Raw genomic sequence first — 24,493 nt, 5'->3', positions numbered from 1 at the left:
GTACTGATGTGGGATTTACTTAAAGATATAATTACCATCAGGGGTAAAGGGAAGGGTTTTTGCTTCCTTAAAGGTGACTACAGTGGGACCAACTGATGACGTTGCCAACAGCAGAATCTAAGTGGGAAGCATTCGAGGAACTAATCATGGAAACTACTATGCTTTTCATACTGATTAAGAAATATTGTTCAAAATTTAGGCCTAAATAGATTTCAGATGAAATAATGAGACATGTGGCAGAGAAGAAAAATGGATGGGATACATATAAATTAATAGGTGACACAGAAGCGTATAGTAGATATAAACTGATCTGTAATCAAGTCACAAAGGAGGTCAGGCAGGTGAATGTAGATTACGAGAAATCTTTGACAACGGATGCAAAGAATAACAGCAAAAAGTTCTTTTCTTATGTAAACTCTAGAAGGAAAGGGATGAATCAGATTGGTTCATTTGATATCAATGGTTCGACTGTTGATGTTCCTGCTCAGGTAGCTAACAAACTGAATGAGTACTTTGCATCTACATTTACACATGAGGAATTATTCGGGGGTGGGGGGGAATGCCAGAGGTGCATTAAACTCTGGCAGTGAGCTAAATGATTTTGTAATAACTCAGAGAAAAGTGGAGAAATTGTTGAAGATAAACATAAAACAGGCACCTGGGGTGGATGGGATCTATTCAGTTATATTAAAGGACGCAGCAAAGGAAGTAAGCAACCCTTATACATAATTATAAGAGCTTCCTTGGACTCGGGAGAAGTACCCATGGACTTGAGATGTGCAAATGTGACCCCAATTCATAAAGGAGGATCAAAGGGTGACACCTGTTAGTTTAACTTCTGTTCCAGGGAAATTAATGGAGGCACTGGTTAAAAATGCATTGCAGGATCATCTAGACAAGACTGAGGCAAAAATTCAGACACAGCATTGGTTTGTTAAGGGAAAGTCTTGTCTGACAAATTTGATTGGATACTATGATGTGGTTACAAAGGAACTAAATGCAAAAAATAATTTTGACATCATATACAATAGGCCCTCGATTTAATTGACTTCGGATTTAACGGACAAAACATTTCTGTTCTAAAGGAAAAATTTAGAACTTAAAGTAGCAGACAAAAAAACTGCATCACTTGTGAATTTTGCAAATAATGTGTTTTGCGCTGCATCGTGGGTTGCAGAAATGTTCGAAATACATTTATTAGATGGATATATATATATATATATATATATCTCTGTGAATGAAATCTAATAAAAAGACTCCACCTGATATACCTAATTGCAATTAATATCTTCCCAAAGGGTAAAATGTGTAATTAATGGAAATATGAGAAATCATGCAAATGGCAATCATGATAACAAAAAAACATATATTTTATGGCAAAATGATTCCTCAATTTTTTATTGTTCCTCCTCAAGCAGCAATTACAGCCTTGCAATGATCTGGCATAGAGTTAATCAACTTCTGGATATACGGTTGCCCAATTTCGTAGTACCACACCCTTAAAATTCTCTCCTACAGCTGAATCTTACTTGTTGGCTTCTTCTGAGCAATTTTAGATGACATTATGTACCAGCAGTTTTCAATAGGGTTCAGATCTGGACTGTTGCCAGACCAATCCAACACTGTAATGCCAGCATTTCTGAGGTATAAATGCACCTTAAGGGAGAAAAATGAGGGAAACATTGGGAAAATCATATTTATAACAGAAATTGCACTACACTTTCATTGTTATCATATGTTCTGTTATAAGAATCAATTTTGAATGCCTTTGTGATATTTTTTTAAAGCACATTTCTGGAGGTCACTATCAAAAAACAATAAAAACAATTTGCACTCTCCGGTTTATTGGGCTTTTCTGTTAGCGCAATCTATTATAAACTCGATCTTATTGCATTTGCGATAATCCTGATAACTGGAATTGTGTGGGTTTTACGTTACAGTATTATGGTGAAATGAGTTCCCCTTCACTGAACTTCAATCATATAAAAAACATAAATAAATTTTCAGAAACTTCTCTTCATTCCTATTTACATATTACATTGATGAAGGGGAAAGCGACCAGCAGAAATTGCAAATGCTGGCAGTGCCAGGAAACAAAACAAAATTGATTTAGAAATGAAGATGAAAATGACTAAGAAGTAAGAAGCAGGACATATTTCTACTGCCAAACACGACTTCACTCATCCAACCTATGGATCAGGGTGTTATTTCGAATTTAAAAGCATACTATTTATACACAACATTTGCTCAGGCATTATCTGTAGTAAACAGTGAGAAAAATTTTATGTTAAGAGACTTTTGGATATCTTGCAATATTTACCATGCCATTTTAATTAAACATTAATAAGACCTGGGCAGAAATTCCTAAAAAGTTTAAATGGAGCATGGAAGAAAATATGCTCATGGCACGTAAAAGGCTTTGAAGGATTTGAAAAAGACGAATCATTTGAAGAGGTTACAGATAAGATTGTAAATGTTGCAGAGCTTCTTCAGTTGGCGGTTGTTGCCAAATATGTGGAGGAGTTAGTAGAGGAAGAAGAGAAGGAATTATCTAACGAAGAACTTATTGACTTGTAGGCAGTGATAGTGAAAGAATAAATTGCTGACGAAGCTCAAGGAAAACCAAATGAAGAGCCGAGATGCTTCATCACCAGAGAGATGGCAATGGCATTTCGCGAAATTGCATCAGCGATGGCGAAGTTTGAGAAGATAGATCCTCAGCGAACGATTCTTAAAAGTTAACAGAGTGGTGAATGATATGTTTGCTTGCTACAAAGAAATCTATGATGAAAAGAAAAAAGCCACTGTCCAGTCATCCATTAATATGTTCTTTCATAAAGTTGAGTGGCCAATCCATTCTAAATCTCTACAGCCCTCAACCTCCGCAGCAGCGTACTTATCAGCTGAAGACATCGATTCTGACTACAGTGCTCGAGAAGTAAAACTTACTGACATTGTGCCTGTCTTTTCTCTTTTTTTGTTATTTTTTAATTTTTTAAATTGCATGCTTTTGTAATGTTTTCTGTGCATGAGATAAAAAATTGAATAAATACAATAAATAATTGTATTTACATGTTCGTTAAACATTTCTTTTTTGATTCAATCAATTCAGCGAGCACAGTTGCAAGTGCTGCACAAGCATGGGGGAAATTCCGACTTATGTAGAGTTCCATGGAACGCAACCTTTTTGTTAATTGGGGAGTGGCTGTAGTTGAAATTGAGGGATTAGTGTTTAGTATTTATCGAATGTTTCTTGCAAGAAAGTAATTAATGGTTTGGTTTATTTCAGTCTGAAGTTAACGTTGAAATCGCTGCTCGTGATCATTATTATTTTATGCGAATCTTTCTTTAACAGCGCTGCACCTTTAATTGAGTATGGCAGCAAAACAAAATGAGTGAAGCCAATTTTATCCTGTATGTCAATGTTAGGAGAAATATAGACAATCGTATTACTTAGCCATTGGGTAACAATCACTCTGTTGTACATATATCACCAATGGGCCGAACACTGACTGTTGAACTAGTCATTTGTCGATTGATGACATCTAAGTATGGCGTAAAAATGTGTACATCATCCATCTTGTTGTGATATTTTGCAACTTCACCTATCCCTTTGGTTTCGTGCTTGAATTGAACCATGCAATTGAAGTTCAGGATGCTGACACTCCCATTATTGTCTAACTAAGTCTTAGATAGCAGCAAGCTTGCTGCTACATTGCTGTGTAACAATGTCAGTGAGGTCGGCGTGGTGTGCCCATAGGCTTTGGCAATTGAATGAGAGAGCTGAGAGTTCCTTCCTGTCATGGATGAATTCGAGCAAGCTGTCCTGTCTTGTTTATAGCTGATTAGTCATGGGTGTGGCAAACTCATTTTGTAGATCGATGTTGGCTGTGGTAGAATCTCTTGTTGTCAGTTGGCTAGACATTGTAAAGTCCATTGATGTCAGTTACGCATGATAGAGTGATGTAAACCAGCTGCTGTTCATGCCTCCTTGCAACTTGTGTATCACCATTGCACAAGCTGGTATGAGAGAAAAGTGATTTCTTTTGGCACATATTGTGCAGTTATTGTTCAACAATATACTCGTGATTCATATTGCAGGTGACACAGCTGAGGGATTGATGATGTTTGCTTGCATATACTTGCCAACTTCTTGCGATCTAACTTTCCGATCTTAGGTGTGGTAGTAAAGTCAAGCCACAATTGTATCCATCTATCGTTGTAGAAGTTGACAGCTTTATTAAAGCTGTCAACTTCATTTGGAGCAAATGGATGGGTGTCGGATAATTTGCCCATGGTGCTGTTAGCGAGGCCATCAATAACATCCACGGTAGTGACGATATACGGCTTTCCAATGACCAGTGGGAGCTTGTAGAGTAGTCTGCCAGTGTTGATAACCAACATTTTATAGTTTCTGGCAAACATGTGCTTCTTGCTCTGCACTCATGCAACCCACAAAGATGTCTTGCGTAACTGATTCCACTCGCTCCTCCGCAGAACTGAGGATTGCACGGTTGTACTCGACAGATTATTTCACAAGTTGAGTCATATACCATTTGGGCAGAGTCGATCGGCTTTCTCGCGAGCAAAGAAATGTGACTTGATAAGTTCTTGCTCATTCTGATCTAATTTAGCTCTGTTACCGTTTTTTGGTTAACATAGACAAGAACGCAACATTCAACTGGCGCATAACTTGCATATCGTGCTTGTAGTATTTGAGGTCATGTCAGAGAGTTGGTCTGGTGATATGCTTCTTTATATGTTTATAGACTGCTGTCACGCGAAACAGAGACAGCTGACATAAGTCACCAATTAGGAACACATCCTGCCCGCCGAAGCTTGTTTCAATGTTTCCAGTTATCTGTTTTAGCCTTGTGTCCATTTGCAATAGTAGCTTGGCACCAATCATTCTGACTTCATTGATTATTAGCACCCTGACATACTTAAACAGCGATCTGTATTGTTGTGCAACTTCCCCCAACAGATGCAGATTTCTTAAGGTCAGTGTGCACAGTGGTTCGTCATCGCAACAGCAGCCTTACCAGTTGAAGCATATGTAATGTAGGCATTATAATACCTATCTGTATTGCTGAAGCGGTTGTGTATTTCCTTCCTAATGAATTGGATGTCAGTGTTTCATTTCAAAATGTTACAGGCAAATGGGTTGAACAGATTGTGCCACTTCTCACTCGGTTGACATTTGAGAAATACCTTTGGCCGATTTATGCTAGCTCTGAGCACATCCTTTGTGCTCAGAGCATCGTTTACATCATTTGTCGCCGACCGGGCTAGCCTGGTGGGTAAAGTGGCTGCCTGGCAACTCAAAGGTCGCGGGTTCGAATCCCGCCTCGGGCATGGATCAGAGTACTGTACAAAAAAACCTTGGGAGGTGCATTATAGCCACAGAAGCCAATGCGCCAATAACTAACAAAAAAAAAAAAAAAAAAACATTGTTTGTCCTCGAGAGGCGAATCACAAAAATTTTGCCGCAATCAGCTGGGCCGGTCAAGAATATCTGAATCGGTTTGTGATTGGAAGACAACAGACTCCAAATTACATACATGTGTAGAATCTTTTGCTTGTCATTTGCCATTCTCATTAAGTTACAAAAGTCCTTGTTGGTGATTACATTTTCATGTTTCTTTGCAATTGCACTGAGCATGCCAAGCTTTAGATCCTCATTCATCTTGCTGTCTGGATGATCGTAAAAGTCTCAAAAGAGGTCGTCATTGCCTTGACACATCACCTTACAAATTTCCATCATTTTGTAAATGTCCACATTCAATTCATACAATTACACTGTTCTAGTATGAGCTCTTCATTGTTGTCTCAGATCTTGACATGTGCCATCTCTTGACAGTATCGCTGTTTCCTCGTTGCAAAATGGAATGTGCAGCGTTACCATCTCACACTGGTACTCATTGAGATCCTGAGCCATGTCATAGTTTTGATAGCGTATTATGCATGGATACTGTTGTTTCTTGCAGATCCCATTAGTGCTGCATGCGCAATTTGCGACAAAGCATGACAGAGTAACATGATTTAAGTGGTGTGGGCTCTTCTCATATTTTTCAAACTAATTCTCTTTCCATATGTGACGAATCCTCCACGCAGTTCTCCTCATTCATCTCTTCATTGGATTTCCTCACTCTGTCGCTCGATCGGCCAAACAGGAGCAATGTAAACTACCACTGCAGAGCTCTTCGACATAGGCGATGTAGCAAGTATCAGGTGGCTTCTTGACTCATGATCTCGACGCTGTTGATGGATAGTTTTCTCGTGATTTTGACAATATTGAACTCTGAGTATGATTCATGATCGTAATGATCTGTTGCTAATCCTTTGGTTCATCTTGTACACATACTCAATGACATGTGCAGCACAAGGGTATTCCTCCCTAATGAATTGGATGTCCGTGTTTGATTTCAAAATGTTACAGACAAACAAGTTGAATGGATTGCGCCACTTCTTGCTCGGTTGACGTTTGAGAAATACCTTGGGCTGATTTATGCCAGCTCTCAGCACTTCCAAGTAATAGTCACAGGGGTTTACATCGTTTGTCCTAAAGAAGACATCAGTGTCAGTGTAATCGTTATCCTCTAAACTTGGCCACATATATTAGTGAGTGGCAGATTTTTTACTTTGCATCCATCTGTCTTACACATGGACACTAATATACAAATCGACATGTCTGTCGTTTATCCAGCATTATTTTCTTGTAACATGTATGTTTGTGAGTTTGAAACTTAATGTTCCCCAAAGCCTCGCTAATGGAGACAGACACTAACCTCTCAATCATTGCAATGGTGTCTTCTTTGTTCTCGCCAAAAGGGTCTTTAGTAGCATTATTTAGCCACAGCAAAATGTGCACATGTGGACTTCCACAATGTTGAAATTCTATGCGCTTGAAAAAACTGACCACGTAAAATTGACTAACCGGGCTATAATGTTTAGACTGCAATATGCTCATAATTACATCCACAATCTCCTTGAAGTATATTGCATGTTACAGCGTCTTCACTAGCATCACCTTCTGCATGAAGTCCATGTCACTCGCGTCATCCTCACTAATATCGCACGCATTATTCTGTAACTCGGAGTCTGAGGACGAGATTTGCCGGTGCGGACGTGCCTTTCTGCCGCTCTTGGAACAGAGAAGTTTTTTCTGATTTATTTTCTGCTTTATTAGTTTAAATTGACATATTAACTTATTTTCTAGAGTAGCTTTATATTCCTATTTACGGTACTTAAGTTCAAAGTAACTTAGATAGAGATTTTGTAGGTATTACTTAGTATCGGAAAGGGTATCAAATCCACGTGTTTACCGTTCGTAAATAGCCGCCATTGTTATGGGAAAATTAATCAGTAAAATCTATTAATCTTGTCGAACTTCATTGGCAATTAAATTGTACTTTTAATTATACATATAACCACTTAGGTTACGTAACATAAATAATTAGTAAAAATAAATAATTAATACATAACTTGATACGGAAGTTATATAAAGGGATTTCGTAGATAACACTCGTTACTGAAACGTAAATATTTCGTAGATAACACTCGTAGATTTCGTAGATAACACTCGTTACTGAAACATAAATATAGCGTTATAACTGTGTTTGGATACAAGTTTAGGATTTAATTTTGTACAGAAATTGAAATTTTATTGAAAGTAAATTGAAATCATGACCCAAACCAGAGCAGCAAAGCAAAAGGCTCAAGCTAATGGGAATGCTGAGGGGGGGCAGTTGTCCTCTGAATCACAGCCTTTTAAGATGCACTATTTGCTTGATGTTTGCGGAGCAGTCAGGTATGGGACATGATACTGCCATGGGGGATGTCTTTGTATGTGTGCGATGCAAGGAGTGTAAGGAAATCAGGCGACAACTCAGCGTTGTTATGGGCCTATATGAGAGCTTGAAGGACAGGGTGGATGCCCTCGAAGGATTACAAGTGAGGGCCCCATCAAGCTCTCAGCTGCCCACACCAATGCCAGAGCTTGCACTTGGTCATCGCGCAACACAGCGGCAACCCCCAAGGCAGAATGCGCTGGTCCCAAAGGAACTAGTAATTGTTGGTGACTCTATTATCAGGGAAACGGGAAACATGCTTTGTAAAAAGGATAGGTGGAAGAGGACCAGGGTATGTCTGCCAGGGGCAAAGGTTGATGACGTTGTAGAGCGGATATCATCTTTTAAGGGCACAAAAGGTGATATAGTTGTACACGTTGGCACTAATGATATTAAGAGTAGGAGACCGGCGGAATTACTTAACAAGTACAGGTCACTGATGAAAAAAAGCCGTGAATTAGGGTTGAATTTGAAAGTGTCTGCAATTCTTCACAGACATGATAGGACAACGATCATGTCTTCACAGACATGATCGTTGGTGTATCTTTAGCAGCTGGTTTCTTTGTATCATTTTTGAACCATAAATGATCGCAAATGTATCATACAGAACAGAAATCATTTTTCATAAATCTTCTTTCAAACTCTCAATGCGGATTCTTATGTAAATAGTAGTCAGCATAAGGAAATGGATCTTCATCATTTAAACTCATCTGCTCTGCAGTTGGAGAAATGTTCCATTGTACATCACTTCAGGTATATCATTGTTAGATGGAGAAGCTGCATTGCTGGTTGAAGGCACTGCTAAATCCAGCACTTGATTTTCTGTTTGTCTTTTAAGCAACCTTGATAGTCTTTTTTGTTCTCGCACACACTTTGCTACTTTCAACTTTATTTTCTTAGGTTTCTTAAGCCTTGTTGCTTTCATTCATTCTTGCTTGATACTCTCGAAACTCTCTGCACTTGACTTCATCATCGTTGAACACCTTTTCTGAAATTGTTGATGTGAAAACTTCTATAGTGCACCTAACAATGGAATGTAACGAAAATGCGAGACGAAAAAAGAAATTGTTGACAAATATTTGTATTGTTGCAGTTATATGACAAATACTTGTATTGTTGCAAACATACTTCTTGCAGTTACTACTGCAGTAAATATGATTGTGACACCATACTATTCAACCAATGGCTACAACAAATGGGTAATTAGGCTATTAGCTTGGATTTCGCTAACCTCTTCCAAACCAAGGATGTTTTCACATAAAATATCTTTCGTGCATACATGGTACACACATTTTTTTTTTTTGTTTGTTTGTTTGTTTTATTGGTGTTTTTGTTTTTTTGTTCTATTGTGTTTTTTTAAGCTACCGAATTCTATAACACCAGATAGAAATTTTCACACATCTATTCTGCAACTATCGTTCTTGAATTTAAATTTATGCACCTTTTGTGTGTTTGCCTAACAAAAATAAGGATACCATCAGCATTTAGCTTACTCAAATCCATTCGAATCCTTAAGCAGTTCAGTCAGCTCACCTCAGAGGTGCCTAGTTTCCAGATATTGCAATTTACAAAAATGAAGTGTTTCTTGGTAAGGGTACTCACCTCATATTGCTCTTTTCTCCACCTGATCCCACAGATCCACATCCTTCCTAAAATAAGGCTCCCAGACCTGTATGCGGTACTTGAGATGTGGCCTAACCATTGCCTTATACAAAGGAATAATCACCCCCTTATCCCTACTGGAAAAATTTCTCTGTATCATTGACAAAACCCCATGAGCTGTTCTAATCACCTGTCTCATCTGCTCATAGAACTTCATTTGACTGCATAATTACCCAGTTATTCTGGGATTACTGCAGCCCATGTGCAGAATCTTGCATTTGTCACTGTTAAACTTTAATCACTACTTCTCAACCCATATGCATAATTTTTCTAGACTTTGCAGTTGCAATTCCCTGATTGCTGCCATTAACCACTCTGTCAACCTTTGTATTACCTGCAAACTTAAACATTAAGTCTGATATCTTCATCAGTATCATTAATACAAGGTCCTTCCAAAAGTTTCCTGACTGGTCACATGGAGAGCTAATCACATGCAATATAGCATTGCGTGATACTCCTGAACTAATTCATTGTGAGTTAGTATGACAAGTTTAGCACCAATAGGATATTGTGTTCGTGTGCAGTTGGTATTTAAGTGTGTTTCTGTTGAGTGTGTCTTGTGGTTTTTGAATCTGAGTAAGACAATGGACATTAAGGAACAGCAAATTTGTAAAAAAAAAATTCAGAAATTGGAGAATTATTGAGAAACTTGAGAAAACAGTTCTTACAAAATCCCTAAGCAAGCATTTAGTGATGATGCTCTGGGTAGAACACAAATTTTTCAATTGCATTTCTGTTTTCAAGGCAGCCAGACTTTGATTGAGGATTTTCAGTGCTCGGGTTGTTCATTGTCAAATCAGACTGATGAAAATGTTGAAAAAAATCATCAGTTTCATGATGATCAGATGGCATATGATTAACAATATTTATGATGGTCTAGGCCTATCGTACTTTACATGCCAACACATTTTAATGAAAAATTTTGAAAAATTTTTCATTGAAAAATTTGTGACCTATTTGATGATTTATGAACAGAAACAGAAGTGGCTTTCTGTGTGCAGAGAACTGCAAGCACAGGCTGGAAACCTTAAACAAAGCATCTTCCCAATGGAAAATTCCAGCATTTCCTTGTGCAAAAAAGGCAAGGTATGTCAGATGAATTGTCAAGAGTATGCTGATTGTTTTCTTCAACAGTGAGGGAATTGTTTGTTGGGAGTTAGGATCCTAAGGGAGAGCATGTCAGGAGAAAATGCCCAGACAAATGCTACACTCGGGATTGGCTTTTCCATCGGCCCAATGTGCAGTCAATTCAGCATTTTTTAACAGAACAAAATGGCGACAGTCCAACACCCTCAATATAAGTCTAAATTAATATTAGATTCAGGAATATTGAAAACAACAATGAGCCTTGCACTGAATCCTAGGGAAATCCATTAATAGCATTAGGCAAAGGAGAGCAGTGCCCATTGATAACCAACCTTTGTATTCTCCCGTCATCCCTTTATTCATTACAGTACCTTGGTTCTAATGCCACACTGCTCCAATTGGTACTGTAATCTTTTGTGTATCAAGAACTTTTCTGAAATGTATGTCATAACTCGCCATGTTATGTTATGTTATAACCTAACATGTGGAAGTGGTTTCTGGATGTTCCAGATGACAGAGAATATCTTCAAGTTTTCATTCACCAGCCAGAAAATGTGCTCACTGTAGCAAATCAGCATAATCACAACACTGTCAATTGATGACAAAACCGAGAGGATGAAATTTCATTCAGAAATGGGAGAAATTTGATTATACGTGGGGAAATCTGAAGAGTAACTAAAGGTTTGGCCCACAAAAAGACTCAGACATTGATCATGCCATCCCATGAGGAGAACCTACTTCCTAGTGGTGGTGGTGGCCAGATGATGAGTCCCACTAAAGGCCTTGTGGTAAATAGAGGTGCTGTCAACCCCATTTTTTGTTCTTGGACCATGGTATGACAAATGATGAAGTAAAGGTTGACTTGAATCCTATGATTTAGGTTGTAGTAGTAGTGGTATGTGATGCAAGAAAGCAAGTGTATGAGCTTATGCAGCATCAGCCAAAAAAAAAAAAATTGACAAAACAATTCCCTCTAAATGTTTCTCCAGTTCCTCCTTAAATTTATTTAACCTATCAATTTCCACAACGACACATGGAAGTTTGTTCCCGCAATTAACCATCCCGCTGACTAAAGGCAAATTTCTGCTCATCTATTCTACATCTGTCTTTCCTCAATTTGAATTTATGCCCCCTTAGGTTCGTAATCTGAACAAGTGGAAGAATCCCATCAGAATTCAGGAGGTTAGACAATCTCAACCCATTCAAGGCTTTATACACCTCAATCAGATCACCTCGCATGTGCCTAGTCTCCAGCCGCTGCAATTTGCAGAACTTAAGACTCTCTTGGTAAGAGGATCCCACCTCCTTTTCCCTGCTAGCAAAATTCCTATATATCATTGACAAAACCCCATGACCTGTCCTGGCAGCCTGTCTGCATAGCTCAGAAAACTTCATATCTGACTGCACAGTTACTCCCAGGTAATTGTCCAGACCCCTTCCCCACTGGAGACTGATGAGTCCTCTATAAGGGTTGGTAGTTTTTCTCCAGTGTTGGAACTTGGGAGACATGTGATTTATTCCTGGTGCAAGAAGGCCTAAAAGAGATCTGAGAATCCAATAGAAGCTAATCATGATATTAATATCAATCAAATTAAGAAATGATGAAAGGAGGAAGAGCTTTTCATTCCTGCAAAAAAAGGTGGTTGACCTGCTTGCTGTACACCTGTTTAAAATAAATCAAAGAATACAAAGGAATCTTCTGCTGAGCTGTTGGATCAATTAAACCAAGGAGGAATATGAAATCTTATCAAGAGATTCTCCGCTGAATAATGAATGAAGTTAGAGCATCATCTGCTCGGTACCTATACGTTGTGGCATCCTCAGCCAATAATGGACAAGTAAAGGCATGTCAGTCAATAATGAACAAAAAGTACCATTCTTAATCAGTGATAATCAGGTAATGGTATCTTCAGTCATTACTGAACAGGAAAAGGAATCATCAGCCATTGATAAGCAATACTGTTCAAGATTTAGACCCAGATAGATGTCAGACGAACTAATGAGACCCATGGCAGAGAAGAAAACTGCATGAGATGCATATAAATTATCAGGCAACACAGAAGGCTATAGTAGATATAAGTTAGTCTGTAATCAAGTCACAAAGGAGGTTAGGCAATCGAAAGCAGATTACAAGAAATCTTTGGCAGATGGTGCAAAGAAAACATCAAAGGCTTCTTTACTTATGTAAACTCTAGAAGGAAGGGAATGAATCAGATTGGTCCACTTGATATCAATTGTTCGACTGTTGATGATCCTGCTATGATAGCTGACAAACTGAATGAGTATTTTGCATCTGCATTCACACATGAGTAATTCTGTAGTGAAATGGAGGACAGAAGTTTATTTAACTGTAAAAGGGAGCTAAATGATTTTGTAATAACTGAGAGCAAAGTGGAGGAGAAATTGTTGAAGTTAAACATAAGAAAGGCACCAGGGGTGAATGGGATCTATCCAGTTATATTAAAAGAAGCAGCAAAGGAAGTAAGCAAACCCTTAACCTTAAGCCATAATTATGAGAACATCATTGGATTCAGGGGAGGTCCCTGTGGACTGAATATGTGCAAATGTATCCCCAATTCACAAAGGGGAATCAAAGCGTGACACAAGTAATTACAGACCTGTTAGTTTAACTTCTGTTCCAGGGAAAAGAATGGAGTCACTGATTAAAGAAGTATTGCAGGATCATCTAGACAAGATTGCAGTAATAATTCAGACACAGCATGGATTTGTTAAGGGAAAGTGTTGGCTGACAAATTGGATTGGATATTATGATGTGGTTACAAAGGAACTGGATGAAAAAATAATTTTGATATTATATACTTGGATTTCAGGAAAGCTTTTGATACTGTTGTGCATGGAAGACTACTGTACAAATTGGAACAGTGTGGTATTAAGGGAAAGTTGCTACAATAGATAAAAGGGTGGTTGAGTGGGAGAAGACAGAATGGTATTCTGTGGATGCTGCTCTTCATGGACTAATGTTATTAGTGGAGTCCCTCAGGATTCGGTGTTGGGCCCACTGTTGTTTTGAATATTTATCAGTAATATTGATGGAAGTATATTAGGCTTAACATCTAAGTTTGCAGATGATACTAAGGTTGGCAGAGTTGTTAATGACAGTAATGGCTGTGTGCTACTGCAACAGGATCTAGAAAAGTTGGGTAGATGGGCTGAGATGTGGAAACTGAAGTTTAACATTGACAAATACAAAGTACTGTATATGGGTAGAAGTAACCCCAGAGAAATGTACCAACTGTGTGGCACTACACTTAGGGTGGTATAAAATGAAAAAGACCTGGGAGCAATTGTGTAGTCAGATATGAAGTTTTCTGAGTAGTGCAGACAGGCTACCAGAGCAGGTCATGGGGTGTTATCAATGATACAGAAATTTTGCTAGTATGGAAAAGGAGGTGATTATCCCTTTGTATAAGGCAATGGTCAGGCCATGCCTTGAGTACTGCATACAGGTCTAGAGGCCTCATTTTAGGAAGGATGTAGAATTGCTTGAGCAAGTACAGAGAAGTGCTACAAGATTAGTGAGGGGAACAAAGGGATCCTCTTACCACGAAAGGCTTAAGTTCTGCAAATTGCAGTGTCTGTAGACAAGGCACCTACGAGTTGATGTGATTGAGATAGCTCAACCCTTGAATGGGTTGAGCAGGCTCAATTCTGATCGGATTCTACCTCTTTCTCAGATTATGAACCTGGGAGGCATAAATTTAAATTGAGGAAAGATAGTTGTAGAATAGATGTGCAGAAATTTGCCTTTAGCCAGTGGGTAGTTGATTGTTGGAACAAACTTCCATCTGTTATTGTGGAAGTTCATAGCTTAAATAAATTCAAGGAGGAACTGGACAAACTTTTAGAGGGAATGGATGCGTAAAATGGGGGGGGGTTGGCTGATGCTTCATAAGCTTGCTTTCTTGTATCACATGCCTCTACTACTACTGCTACTACTATTAGGAATATCGTTAACTGCCATATCTATCTATATCTACACATGACACATTTAATAATTATTTCACCTTTTCTGAATAGTTCTATGCACATTTTCCCTAAATTACTTTTTTATAATTTCAGTTATCTGTTGTACATATGTCATCCTTGTTCCATGCCTTTATTCTTTGCCAAGTAAGTATGATTTTATTTTTATTTTCTGTTTGTTTTATCTTTATTCCCCGTGTTACAAATATATAACTAAATATGATATCTATGAAAAAAATTTCTTGAACCTCCTTCAACTTAAACAACTTCCAAACACTTATATACTGTACAGCCATAACAAAATCATTAACAGGCAGATGCCTTCAACAAGCAATCAGTGCTGTATGTCAATAATCATATTATATGATATTTCTTCTGGCAAGTGTACTTAAGTAAGCCCTTTTTCAGGAGCTGCTAAGTGGAACTTTATTTATTGATTTAAAATTGTTTTTTTTCTAACTTTTGATTTAAAATTAATAATGTAGTATTTATTTGTAATTCCTGATTCATTTGGTGCATTGCTTGGCCCTTAATATTGCTTAAAAACCACAGTCAACTTCTGCCGTCATTGTGTTTTATTGATAAGAATTTGAATTTTAATTTGCCATCATTTTATTATTGATATAGTAGATACTTGTAGGTTTCTACGTAGCACTGTATCAGTATAATCAGTATTAGAAGAGGCTTATAAAATATAATTTTTAGCAATACGTACATGTTTTAATAACTTGACTTTCGTAACATACGACATTAATATTCGTAGAGCTTTTTGTATCGGTAATTTGTTATACACAAATATTTCACATGAAAGTTGGAATCACGTAAATTGGTTTTAGTTAGATAAATTTATCTTTCTATACATTAAAATAATTTTCCTCTTAATGATATTTATTCAGCCAATGGGAGAAGAGAGATGCAGATTATGTGGTAATACTTAATAATTACTAAAATACATAACAGAAGCTTGTTTTACTGTGCTAAAACAAGCTGCTGTTTAAGGGCGGTCACGCACTATGTTTATCTAACATGACCACGCTGTACCATTATTGATTTCCATATGTAACATATTTGTTTAAATAAACTAAATGCAACAAGGCATAATATTTTAAGGTATTAAGATTCTATATCTATGTAATATCGGTGTAGATATACCATAGACAACTCTTAAAGTAGTGTGAAAGGTACCCACCAATGAAAGGCCAACTAGCTTTGAAATTGGTGCTGTCTGGGTGGTGGTGCCCACCGAGAATTAGTGACAATAGTCTTCTCTATTAGTGAAGCTTTACTTATTCGAGATAGTGCAATACAAGGTAACTCGTGAAGAATGAGCACAATATGAGATACAGATGAAATGATGCCTTTCACACTACGATCGTAGTTTTTCTTTAAGAGTTGTCTATGGTGTATCTACACTAATATTATATAGATATAGTAATGTATTTATGTATTCATAGCTGAGGAAGAGACACACACAGAATCTAAAGCTTCTGTAAATATTTTATTTTATTTTATCAAAAGAAGTGAGTGCAGGGGGCGAATCCCCTAGTTATCTATTATAACTGCTTAGAACTTACGAATGTAATGGTATAACATAACTTAAATTTGATAGGAAATACAAAATACATATAATGTAAACTTGATAGGAGATACAAAATACATATACTGTAAGCTCAATATGGCAATATATATATTCAATAAAATGTAAACTTCATAGTATAACCACTGCATAGTGTCATTACTGCATTAGGTATACAAGTTTAGTGTAATTTTTAATTACGTTGAATTTGAATGGAAATCATGCCTCAGACCAAGCAGCAAAGCAAAAGACTCAAAGTAGTAGGGAGTGCTGTGGCTTGGCTCAGGAAATAACTGAAGGGAGCAGTTATCCTCTGAATCACAGCCTTATGATACGTACTGCTTGTTCGAGATTTGCAGCGCCATAAGTGACGAGACATGATATTGCCGAGGAGGATGTCTTTGTGTGTGCTCGATGTAAAGCATGTGAGGATATTAGGTACCAACTCAGCATTGTTATGGGTCTTTATGAGAGCTTGAAGAACATGGTGGATGCCCTGTAAGATTTATATTGAGAACCCATCAAGCTCTTGGCTGCTTACATCAAAGACAGAGCTTGCACTTGATCGTCAGCAACACAGTGGCAACCCCCAAGGCAGAATGTCTCACAGGATCTAGTTGTCGGTGGTCTAGTGTTAGGGAAATAGGAAATATATTTTGCAAAAAAGGATAGGTGGAATAGTACCAGGACATGTCTGCCAGGGAGCAAAAGTTGAAGATATTGTAGAGCAGATATCTTTTAAGGACACAAATGGTGATATTGTTGTACACTTGACACTAATAACATTAAGAGTAGGAGATCTGTGGACTTAACAAGTACAAGTCAATGTTGGAAAAGAAAAGTAGCAAGTTAAGGTTAAATTTGAAAGTGTCTGCAATTCTGCTTAGATGTGCTAGGAGGACGTATATAATGAGAGCCTTCTCAATCAATTCGGCCCTGAAGAGATTGTGCAAGACTCATGTGGTAGAATTTTTCTCAGAACTGAGAAAATTTTTCTCATTCTGAGAAAAATTGACTGGAGAGACTGCTTCTACAAGGATGGGATACACTTAAATAGAAAGGGTGAAAGAATATTTGCTGATGCTATTGAGATAGTGCTAGGTGGGTCGGAAAACTGCTTACTTGGGGGGTTACACAGACTAATAGATTACGAGTAGCCACATGCAGAGGTGAAGGTTTCTTGCACTGCTTTTATTGGAATGAGCAGCAGCCAAGAAAGCAAGGTGTCAAAGATTTCAAGGACTGCTGGGAGTCATTGTGGACCAAATAATTACATGGGCTGTGTTAGGGTAACTAAGAATACAAACAGGTGCATATATACCTATCCTGGGAGCATAGTAAATAAATTTGATGAATTTGAAGTGCTGGTTAAGACATCAAATGAGGATATCATTGGGTTATCAGAGATGTGGTATCACACAAATATTTTGTAATTAGCATTGGTTGAGGCATATGATGCAAGCTTATACAGCATCAGCCAAAAAAAGAAACCCTTCCCATTTCACCCATCTGGTCACTCCAAATGTTTGTCTAGTTCAGCCTTAACTTTATTTAAGCTATCAACCTCCACAACAACAGATAGAAGTCTGTTCCACCAATCATCCACCCGCTGGCTAAAGGCAAACTTCCACATCTATTCTACAACTATCTTTCCTCAATTTGAATTTTCCCCCCCTCAAGTTCTTAATCTTAGCAAGTGGAAGTATCCCATCAGCATTGAGCCTACTCAACGGGATACTTCCACTTGCTCAGATTAAGAACCTTAGGGGGCATAGATTCAAATTGAGCCTGCGGGAGCAGGCTTAAGCACTGGGAAAGAAAAAATGAGAGAGGAGGAGTGTGTTATAGGCCTGATGACTCTGATGAGTACAATGAACAACTGTACAGAGAAATAGAATGGTCCTGTAAATCAGAATATCTTATAATTTGGGAATTTAACTTTCCGGATATTGGCTGGAACTTGTGGATCACTCGCACAGTAACAAGACTTTTGTGGATTTTTCAGATGACTGTTTTCTAGAGCAGCATTAGAGAAGCAAAAGGAGTAATACTCCTGATCTATTTTATCAGCAGTGATTATACATGCATTAAGAATCTTCAGATAAAGAAACCACTAGGTGGCAGTGATCACAGCATATTGGTGTGGAATTTACTTAAAGATATAACTACCATCAAGAGAAAGGGAAGGATTTTGCTTTTGTAAAGGTGACTACAGCTGTCTCAGACAGTTTTTAAATTTACACTGTAGAGAATTCTGTACAGTTGGACCAACTGAGTGTTACCATCAGCTTAAATGGGGAGCATTCAAAGAATCAATTATGGAAGCTATTAGGCTTTCTCATAACAACTAAGAAATGCTGTTCAATCTTTGGCCTAAATGGATGTCAGATGAACTAATCAGACTCGTAGCAGAGAAGAAAAATGCATGGGATGCAGGTGGGATGCATATAAATCATCAAGCAACACAGAAGCCTGTAGTAGATAAGCTGGTCTGTAATCAAGTCACAAAGTAAGGTAGGCAAAAGAAGGCTGATTACAAGAAATCTTTGGCAAAGGATGCAAAGAAAAACAGCAAAGAGTTCTTTAATTATGTTAACTCTAGAAGGAAGGTGAAGAATCAAATTGGTATCCACATGATATCAATGATTCTACCGTTGATGATCCTGCTCAGGTTGCAAAAGCATTAGTAGAGGCATATGATGCAAGAAAGCAATCTTATGCAGCATCAGCCAAAAAAAAAAAAAAAACACGCGCTCCCACTTCACCCCTACGTTCATTCCGAGTACTTGTCCAGTTCAGCCTTAAATTTATTTAGGCTATCAACTTCCATAACAAAGGATGGAAGTCTGTTCCACCAACCAACCACACGCTGGCTAAAGACAAACTTCCACACATCTATCCTACATCAGTCTTTTCTCAATTTGTATTTATGCCCTCTCAAATGATTATTCTGAGCAAGAGGAAGAATTTCATCAGCATTGAGCATTCTCAAACCATTCAAGGCTTTATACACCTCAATCAGATCACCTCGCAGGTGCATAGTCTCCAGACACTGTAATTTGCAAAATATAAGCCTTTCTTCGTAAGAGCAACCCTTTGTTCCATTCACTAATTAGAATTAGCATTAGCATTAGTAGAGGCATATGATGCAAGAAAGCAAGCTTATTCAGCATCAGCCAAAAAAAAAAAAAAAAAACACAACCACTACTCCCATTTCACCCCTCCGTTCGCTCGAAATACCTGTCCAGCTGAGCCTTAAATTTGTTTAGGCTATCAACCTCAACAACAAGTGATGGAAGTCTATTCCACAAACCAACTGCCCGCTGGCTAAAGGCAAATTTCCGCACATCTATCCGACATCCGTCCTTCCTCAATTTGAATTTATGCCCTCTCAGGTGATTATTCTGAGCAAGAGGAAGAATCCCATCGGCATGAGCATGCTCAAGCCATTCAAAGCCTTATACACCTCTATCAGATCACCTCGCCGATGCCTAGTCTCCAGACTCTGTAATTTGCAAAACTTAAGCCTTTCTTCGTAAGAGCAACCCTTTGTTCCATTCACTAATCTTGTTGCCCTTCTCTGTACTCGTTCCAGCAGCTCTACATCCTTCTTGAAATGAGGCCTCCAGACCTGTATACAGTACTGAAGGTGTGGCCTGACCAAAGCTTTATACAAGGGAATAATCACATCCCTGTCCCTGCTAGAAAAATTCCTGTATATCATTGACAAGACACCATGAGCTATTCTTGCAGCTCGTCTGCACTGCTCAGAGAACTTCATATCTGCCTGCACAATTACCCCCAGGTCCTTTTCATTCTCTACCACTGTCAGCGTAGTACCACAGAGTTGATACATTGATCTGGGGTTACTGTTTCCCATATGTAGTACTTTACATTTGTCAATGTTAAACTTCATTTGCCACCTCTCAGCCCATCTGCTCAACCTTTCCAGATCCTGTTGCAGCAGCATAGCATCAGTAGTGTCCTTAACAACCCTGCCAACCTTTGTATCGTCTGCAAACTTGGACATTAAGGAAAGGGTTTTTGCTTCCGTAAAGGCGAGTACAATGGTCTCCGACAGTTTTTAAATTCTGTACAGGGGAATCAACTGACGATGTTACCAACAGTAAATTCTAAGTGGGAAGCATTCAAGGAATTAATCGTGGAAGCTACTAAAAGTTTCATACCTATTAAGAAATATTGTTCAAGGTTTAGGCCTAAATGGTTGTCAAATGAACTAATGAGACTTGTAACAGAGAAGAAAAATGCATGGGATGCATATAAATTATCAAGCTACTCAGAAGCCTATGGCAGATATAAGTTAATCTGTAATCAGGTCACAAAGGAGGTTCGGCAGGCAAAGGCAGATTACGAGAAATCCTTGGCAAAAGATGCTAAGAAAAACAGCAAGGATTTCTTTACTTATATAAACTCTAAAAGGAAGGGGATGAATCTGATTGGTCCATTTGACATCGATGGTTCGACTGTGATGATCCTGTTCAGATAGCAAACAAACTGAATGAGTATTTTGCATCTACATTCACACGTGAGGAATTATTAAGGTTTGAAAATGGCAGAAGGTTATCAAATTGTAGCAGGGTGCTTAATGATCTTGTAATAACTGAGAGCAAAGTGGAAGAGAAATTGTTGAAGTTAAACGTAAGAAAAGCACCTGGGGTGGATGGGATCTATCCAGTTATATTAAAGGAGGCAGCAAAGCAACTAAGCAAACCCTCAGCCATAATTATGAGAGTATCCTTGGACTCAGGGGAGGTTCCCACGGACTGGAGATGTGCAAATGTATCCCCAATTCACAAAGGGTGACACGAGTAATTACAGACCAGTTAGTTTAACTTCTGTTCCGGGTAAAATAATGGAGTCGCTGGTTAAAGATGAATTGCAGGATCATCTAGACAAGACTGCAGCGATAATTCAGACACAGCATGGGTTTGTTAAGGGAAAGTCTTGTCTGACAAATTTGATAGGATATTATGATGTGGTTACAAAGGAACTGGATGCAAAAAATAATTTTGATATCATATATTTGGATTTCAGGAAAGCTTTTGACACTGTTGCGCATGGAAGACTATTGTACAAATTGGAGCAGAATGGTATTAAGGGTAAGTTGCTACAATGGATAAAAGAATGGTTAAGTGCGAGAAGACAGAGGGTGGTAATCAATGGGTGCTGCTCTTCTTGGACTAATGTTATTAGTGGAGTCCAACAGGGTTCGGTGTTAGGTCCACTGTTGTTTTGTATATTTATCAATGATATTGATGAAGGTATATCAGGCTTAATGTCGAAGTTTGCAGATGATACAAAGTTGGCAGGGTTGTTAATGACAGTAATGGGAGTGTGCTACTGCAACAGGATCTAGATAATTTGGGCAGATGGGCTAAGAAGTGGCAACTGAAGTTTAACCTTGACAAATGCAAAGTACTGCATATGGGTAGAAGTAACCCCAGAGAAACGTACCAACTGTGTGGTACTACACTTAAGGTGGTAGAAAATGAAAAAGACCTGGGAGTAATTGTGCAGTCAGATATGAAGTTCTCTGAGCAATGCAGACAGGCTGCCAGGGCAGGTCATGGGGGTTTTGTCAATGATATATAGGAATTTTGCTAGCAGGGAAAAGGAGGTGATTATCCTCTGTATAAGGCAATGGTCAGGCCACGCCTTGAGTACTGCGTACAGGTCTGGAGGACTCATTTTAGGAAGGATGTAGATTTACTTGAGCATGTATAGAGAAGGGCAACAAGATTGGTGAGGGGAATGAAGGGATCCTCTTACCAAGAGAGGCTTAAGTTCTGCAAATTGCAGTGGCTGGAGACTAGGCATCTGCGTGGTGATCTGATTGAGGTATATAAGGCCTTGAATGGGTTGAGCACACTGAATTCTGATGGGATCCTTCCACTTGTTCAGATTACGAACCTAAGGGGGCATAAAATCAAATTAAGAAAAGACAGATGTAGAATAGATGTGCGGAAATTTGCCTTTAGCCAGCGGGTGGTTAATTGCTGGAACAAACTTCCATCTGTCGTTGTGGAAGTTGATAGGTTGAATAAATTTAAGTAGGAACTGGACAGGCATTTGGAGGGAATGGTGTGATTTTTTTTTTTTTTGGCTGATGCTGCATAAGCTCATACATTTGCTTTCTTGCATCACATGCCACTACTACTACTACTATTAAGCTTGATATACCATCATCAGTATCATTTATAAATACAGAAAACAATAATGGACCCAACACTGAACCCTGAGGAACTCCACTAATAACATTAGTCCACGTTGAGCATTGTCCATTGATTACCACTCTCTGTCTTCTGCCACTCAACCATCCCTTTATCCATAGCAGCAATTTGCCTCCAATGCCACACTGCTCCAATTTGTGCAGCAGTCTTCCATGCGCAACAGTATCAAAAGCCTTTCTAAGATCCAAATATATTATATCAAAGTTATTCCCTGCATCCAGTTCTTTTGTGACTACATCATAGTATCCAATCAAATTGGTCAGACAAGACCTGCCCTTAACAAAACCATGCTGTGTCTGAGCTATAACTGAATTCTTGTCCAGATGATCCTGCAGTGCTTCTTTAACCAGTGCCTCCATTAATTTTCCTGGTACCGAAGTTAAACTAACAGGTCTATAATTACTTGTGTCAGCCTTTGATCCTCCTTTGTGAATTGGGGTTACATTTGCACACCTCCAGTTCATGGGTATCTCCCCTGAGTCCAAAGAAGCTCTCATAATTATGGCTAGGGGTTTGCTTACTTCCTTTGCTGCCTCCTTTAATATAACTGGATAAATTCCATCCACCCCAGGTGCCGTTTTTATGTTTATCCTCAACAATTTCTCCTACACTTTCCTCGCAGTTATTACAAAATCATCTAGCCCACTGCCAGTGTTTACTTCACCTACGACATTCCCCTTCCTGAATAACTCCTCATGTGTGAATGTAGATGCAAAATACTCGTTTAGATTGTTAGCAACCTGAGCAGGATTCTCAACTGTTGAACCATCAACATCCAGTGGACCAATCTGATTCATCCCTTTCCTTCTTGAGTTTAAATATGTAAAGAACTCTTTTCTGTTTTTCTTTGCATCCTTTGCCAAGGATTTCTCATAATCTGCCTTTGCCTGCCTAATCTCTTTTGTGACTTGGTTACAGACCAACTTATATCTATCATAGGCTTCCATGTCACCCATTAATTTGTATGTATCCCATGCATTTTTCTTCTCTGCCATATGTCTCATTAGTTCATCTGACAACCATTTAGGCCTGAACCTTGAACAATATTTCTTGGTTGGTATGTAAAGCCTGGTAGCTTCCAAGATTAGTTCCTTGAATGCTTCCCATTTTGAATTTGCTGTTGGTAACATCATCAGTTGGTCCCACTGTATAGAATTTAAATACTGTCTCAGACCATCATAGTCGCCTTTACGAAAGCAAAAACCCTTCCCTTTACCTCTGATGGTAGTTACCTCCTTGAGTAAATCCCACTTCAGCACACTGTGATCACTGCCACCTAGTGGTTCATTTATCTGCAGATTCTTAATGCATGAAGAATCACTGCTGATAATCAAATCAAGAGTATTCCTCCCTCTAGTTGCCTCCCGAACATGCTGATGTAGAAAACAATCATCCAATAAATCCACAAAAGCCTTGCTAGTGTGTGAGTGACCAGCCTCCAAATTCCAGTCAATATCTGGGAATTTAAAATCTCCCATTATAAGACTCTCTGATTTACTGGCCCATTCTATTTCCCTGTACAGTACCTTATTATACTCATCAGAGTCATTAGGCCTATAGCACACTCCTACTCTCAATTTTGATTTACCTATGCTTATGTCACACCAAACTGACTCGACACTGCCCTGTCCATCGATGTCGACTGGCTTCACTTCCTTGGATTTTATGTGTTTTTTAACTAATAGCATAACCCCCTCCTCCCTTCCTATCCTGTCTATCCTTTCTATAGACGTTGTACTCCCCAAATTCCAGTTCTGCATTCCTTATATCTGTGTGACACCACGTCTCTGATATCCCAACAATATCTGCCTTTGATGTTTTGAGCAATACCTCAAATTCATCAAATTTATTTACTAAACTCCTAGCATTCGGGTACACGCAAGTATACATGCACCTGTTTCTATTCTTAGCTACCCTAACACAACCCATGTGTTTACTTGTACCGCAATGACTTCTAGCAGTCTCTGAAATATCCTGCATCTTGTTTTTCAGGCTTCTGCTCATTCCAATAGAAGCAGTGCAAGAATCTCTTTCACCTCTGCCAGTGGCTACTGTTAATCTATTAGTCTTTGTCTCCCCCCAAG

At 38.5% G+C, this 24,493-nt stretch overlaps 1 protein-coding gene across 1 annotated transcript in view; it reads left to right on the top strand.

The window, feature by feature from the left end:
• The window catches only part of unc79 (UNC-79 domain-containing protein), a 1,082,710-nt gene that overhangs the window by 961,318 nt on the left and 96,899 nt on the right, over window positions 1-24,493 (top strand). The window contains exon 49 of the mRNA XM_090389680.1: window positions 14,679-14,729. Coding sequence (XP_090245806.1) covers window positions 14,679-14,729 — 51 coding nt within the window. The remainder of the gene's footprint in view (window positions 1-14,678; window positions 14,730-24,493) is intronic.

Source organism: Mastigoproctus giganteus, chromosome 2, assembly GCF_048544385.1.
Source record: "Mastigoproctus giganteus isolate SK-2022 chromosome 2, ASM4854438v1, whole genome shotgun sequence".
Classification (NCBI taxonomy): domain Eukaryota; kingdom Metazoa; phylum Arthropoda; class Arachnida; order Uropygi; family Thelyphonidae; genus Mastigoproctus; species Mastigoproctus giganteus.
The sequence above is the reverse complement of the archived record's forward strand: the minus strand, read 5'-3'. Positions and strand labels throughout refer to the sequence as shown.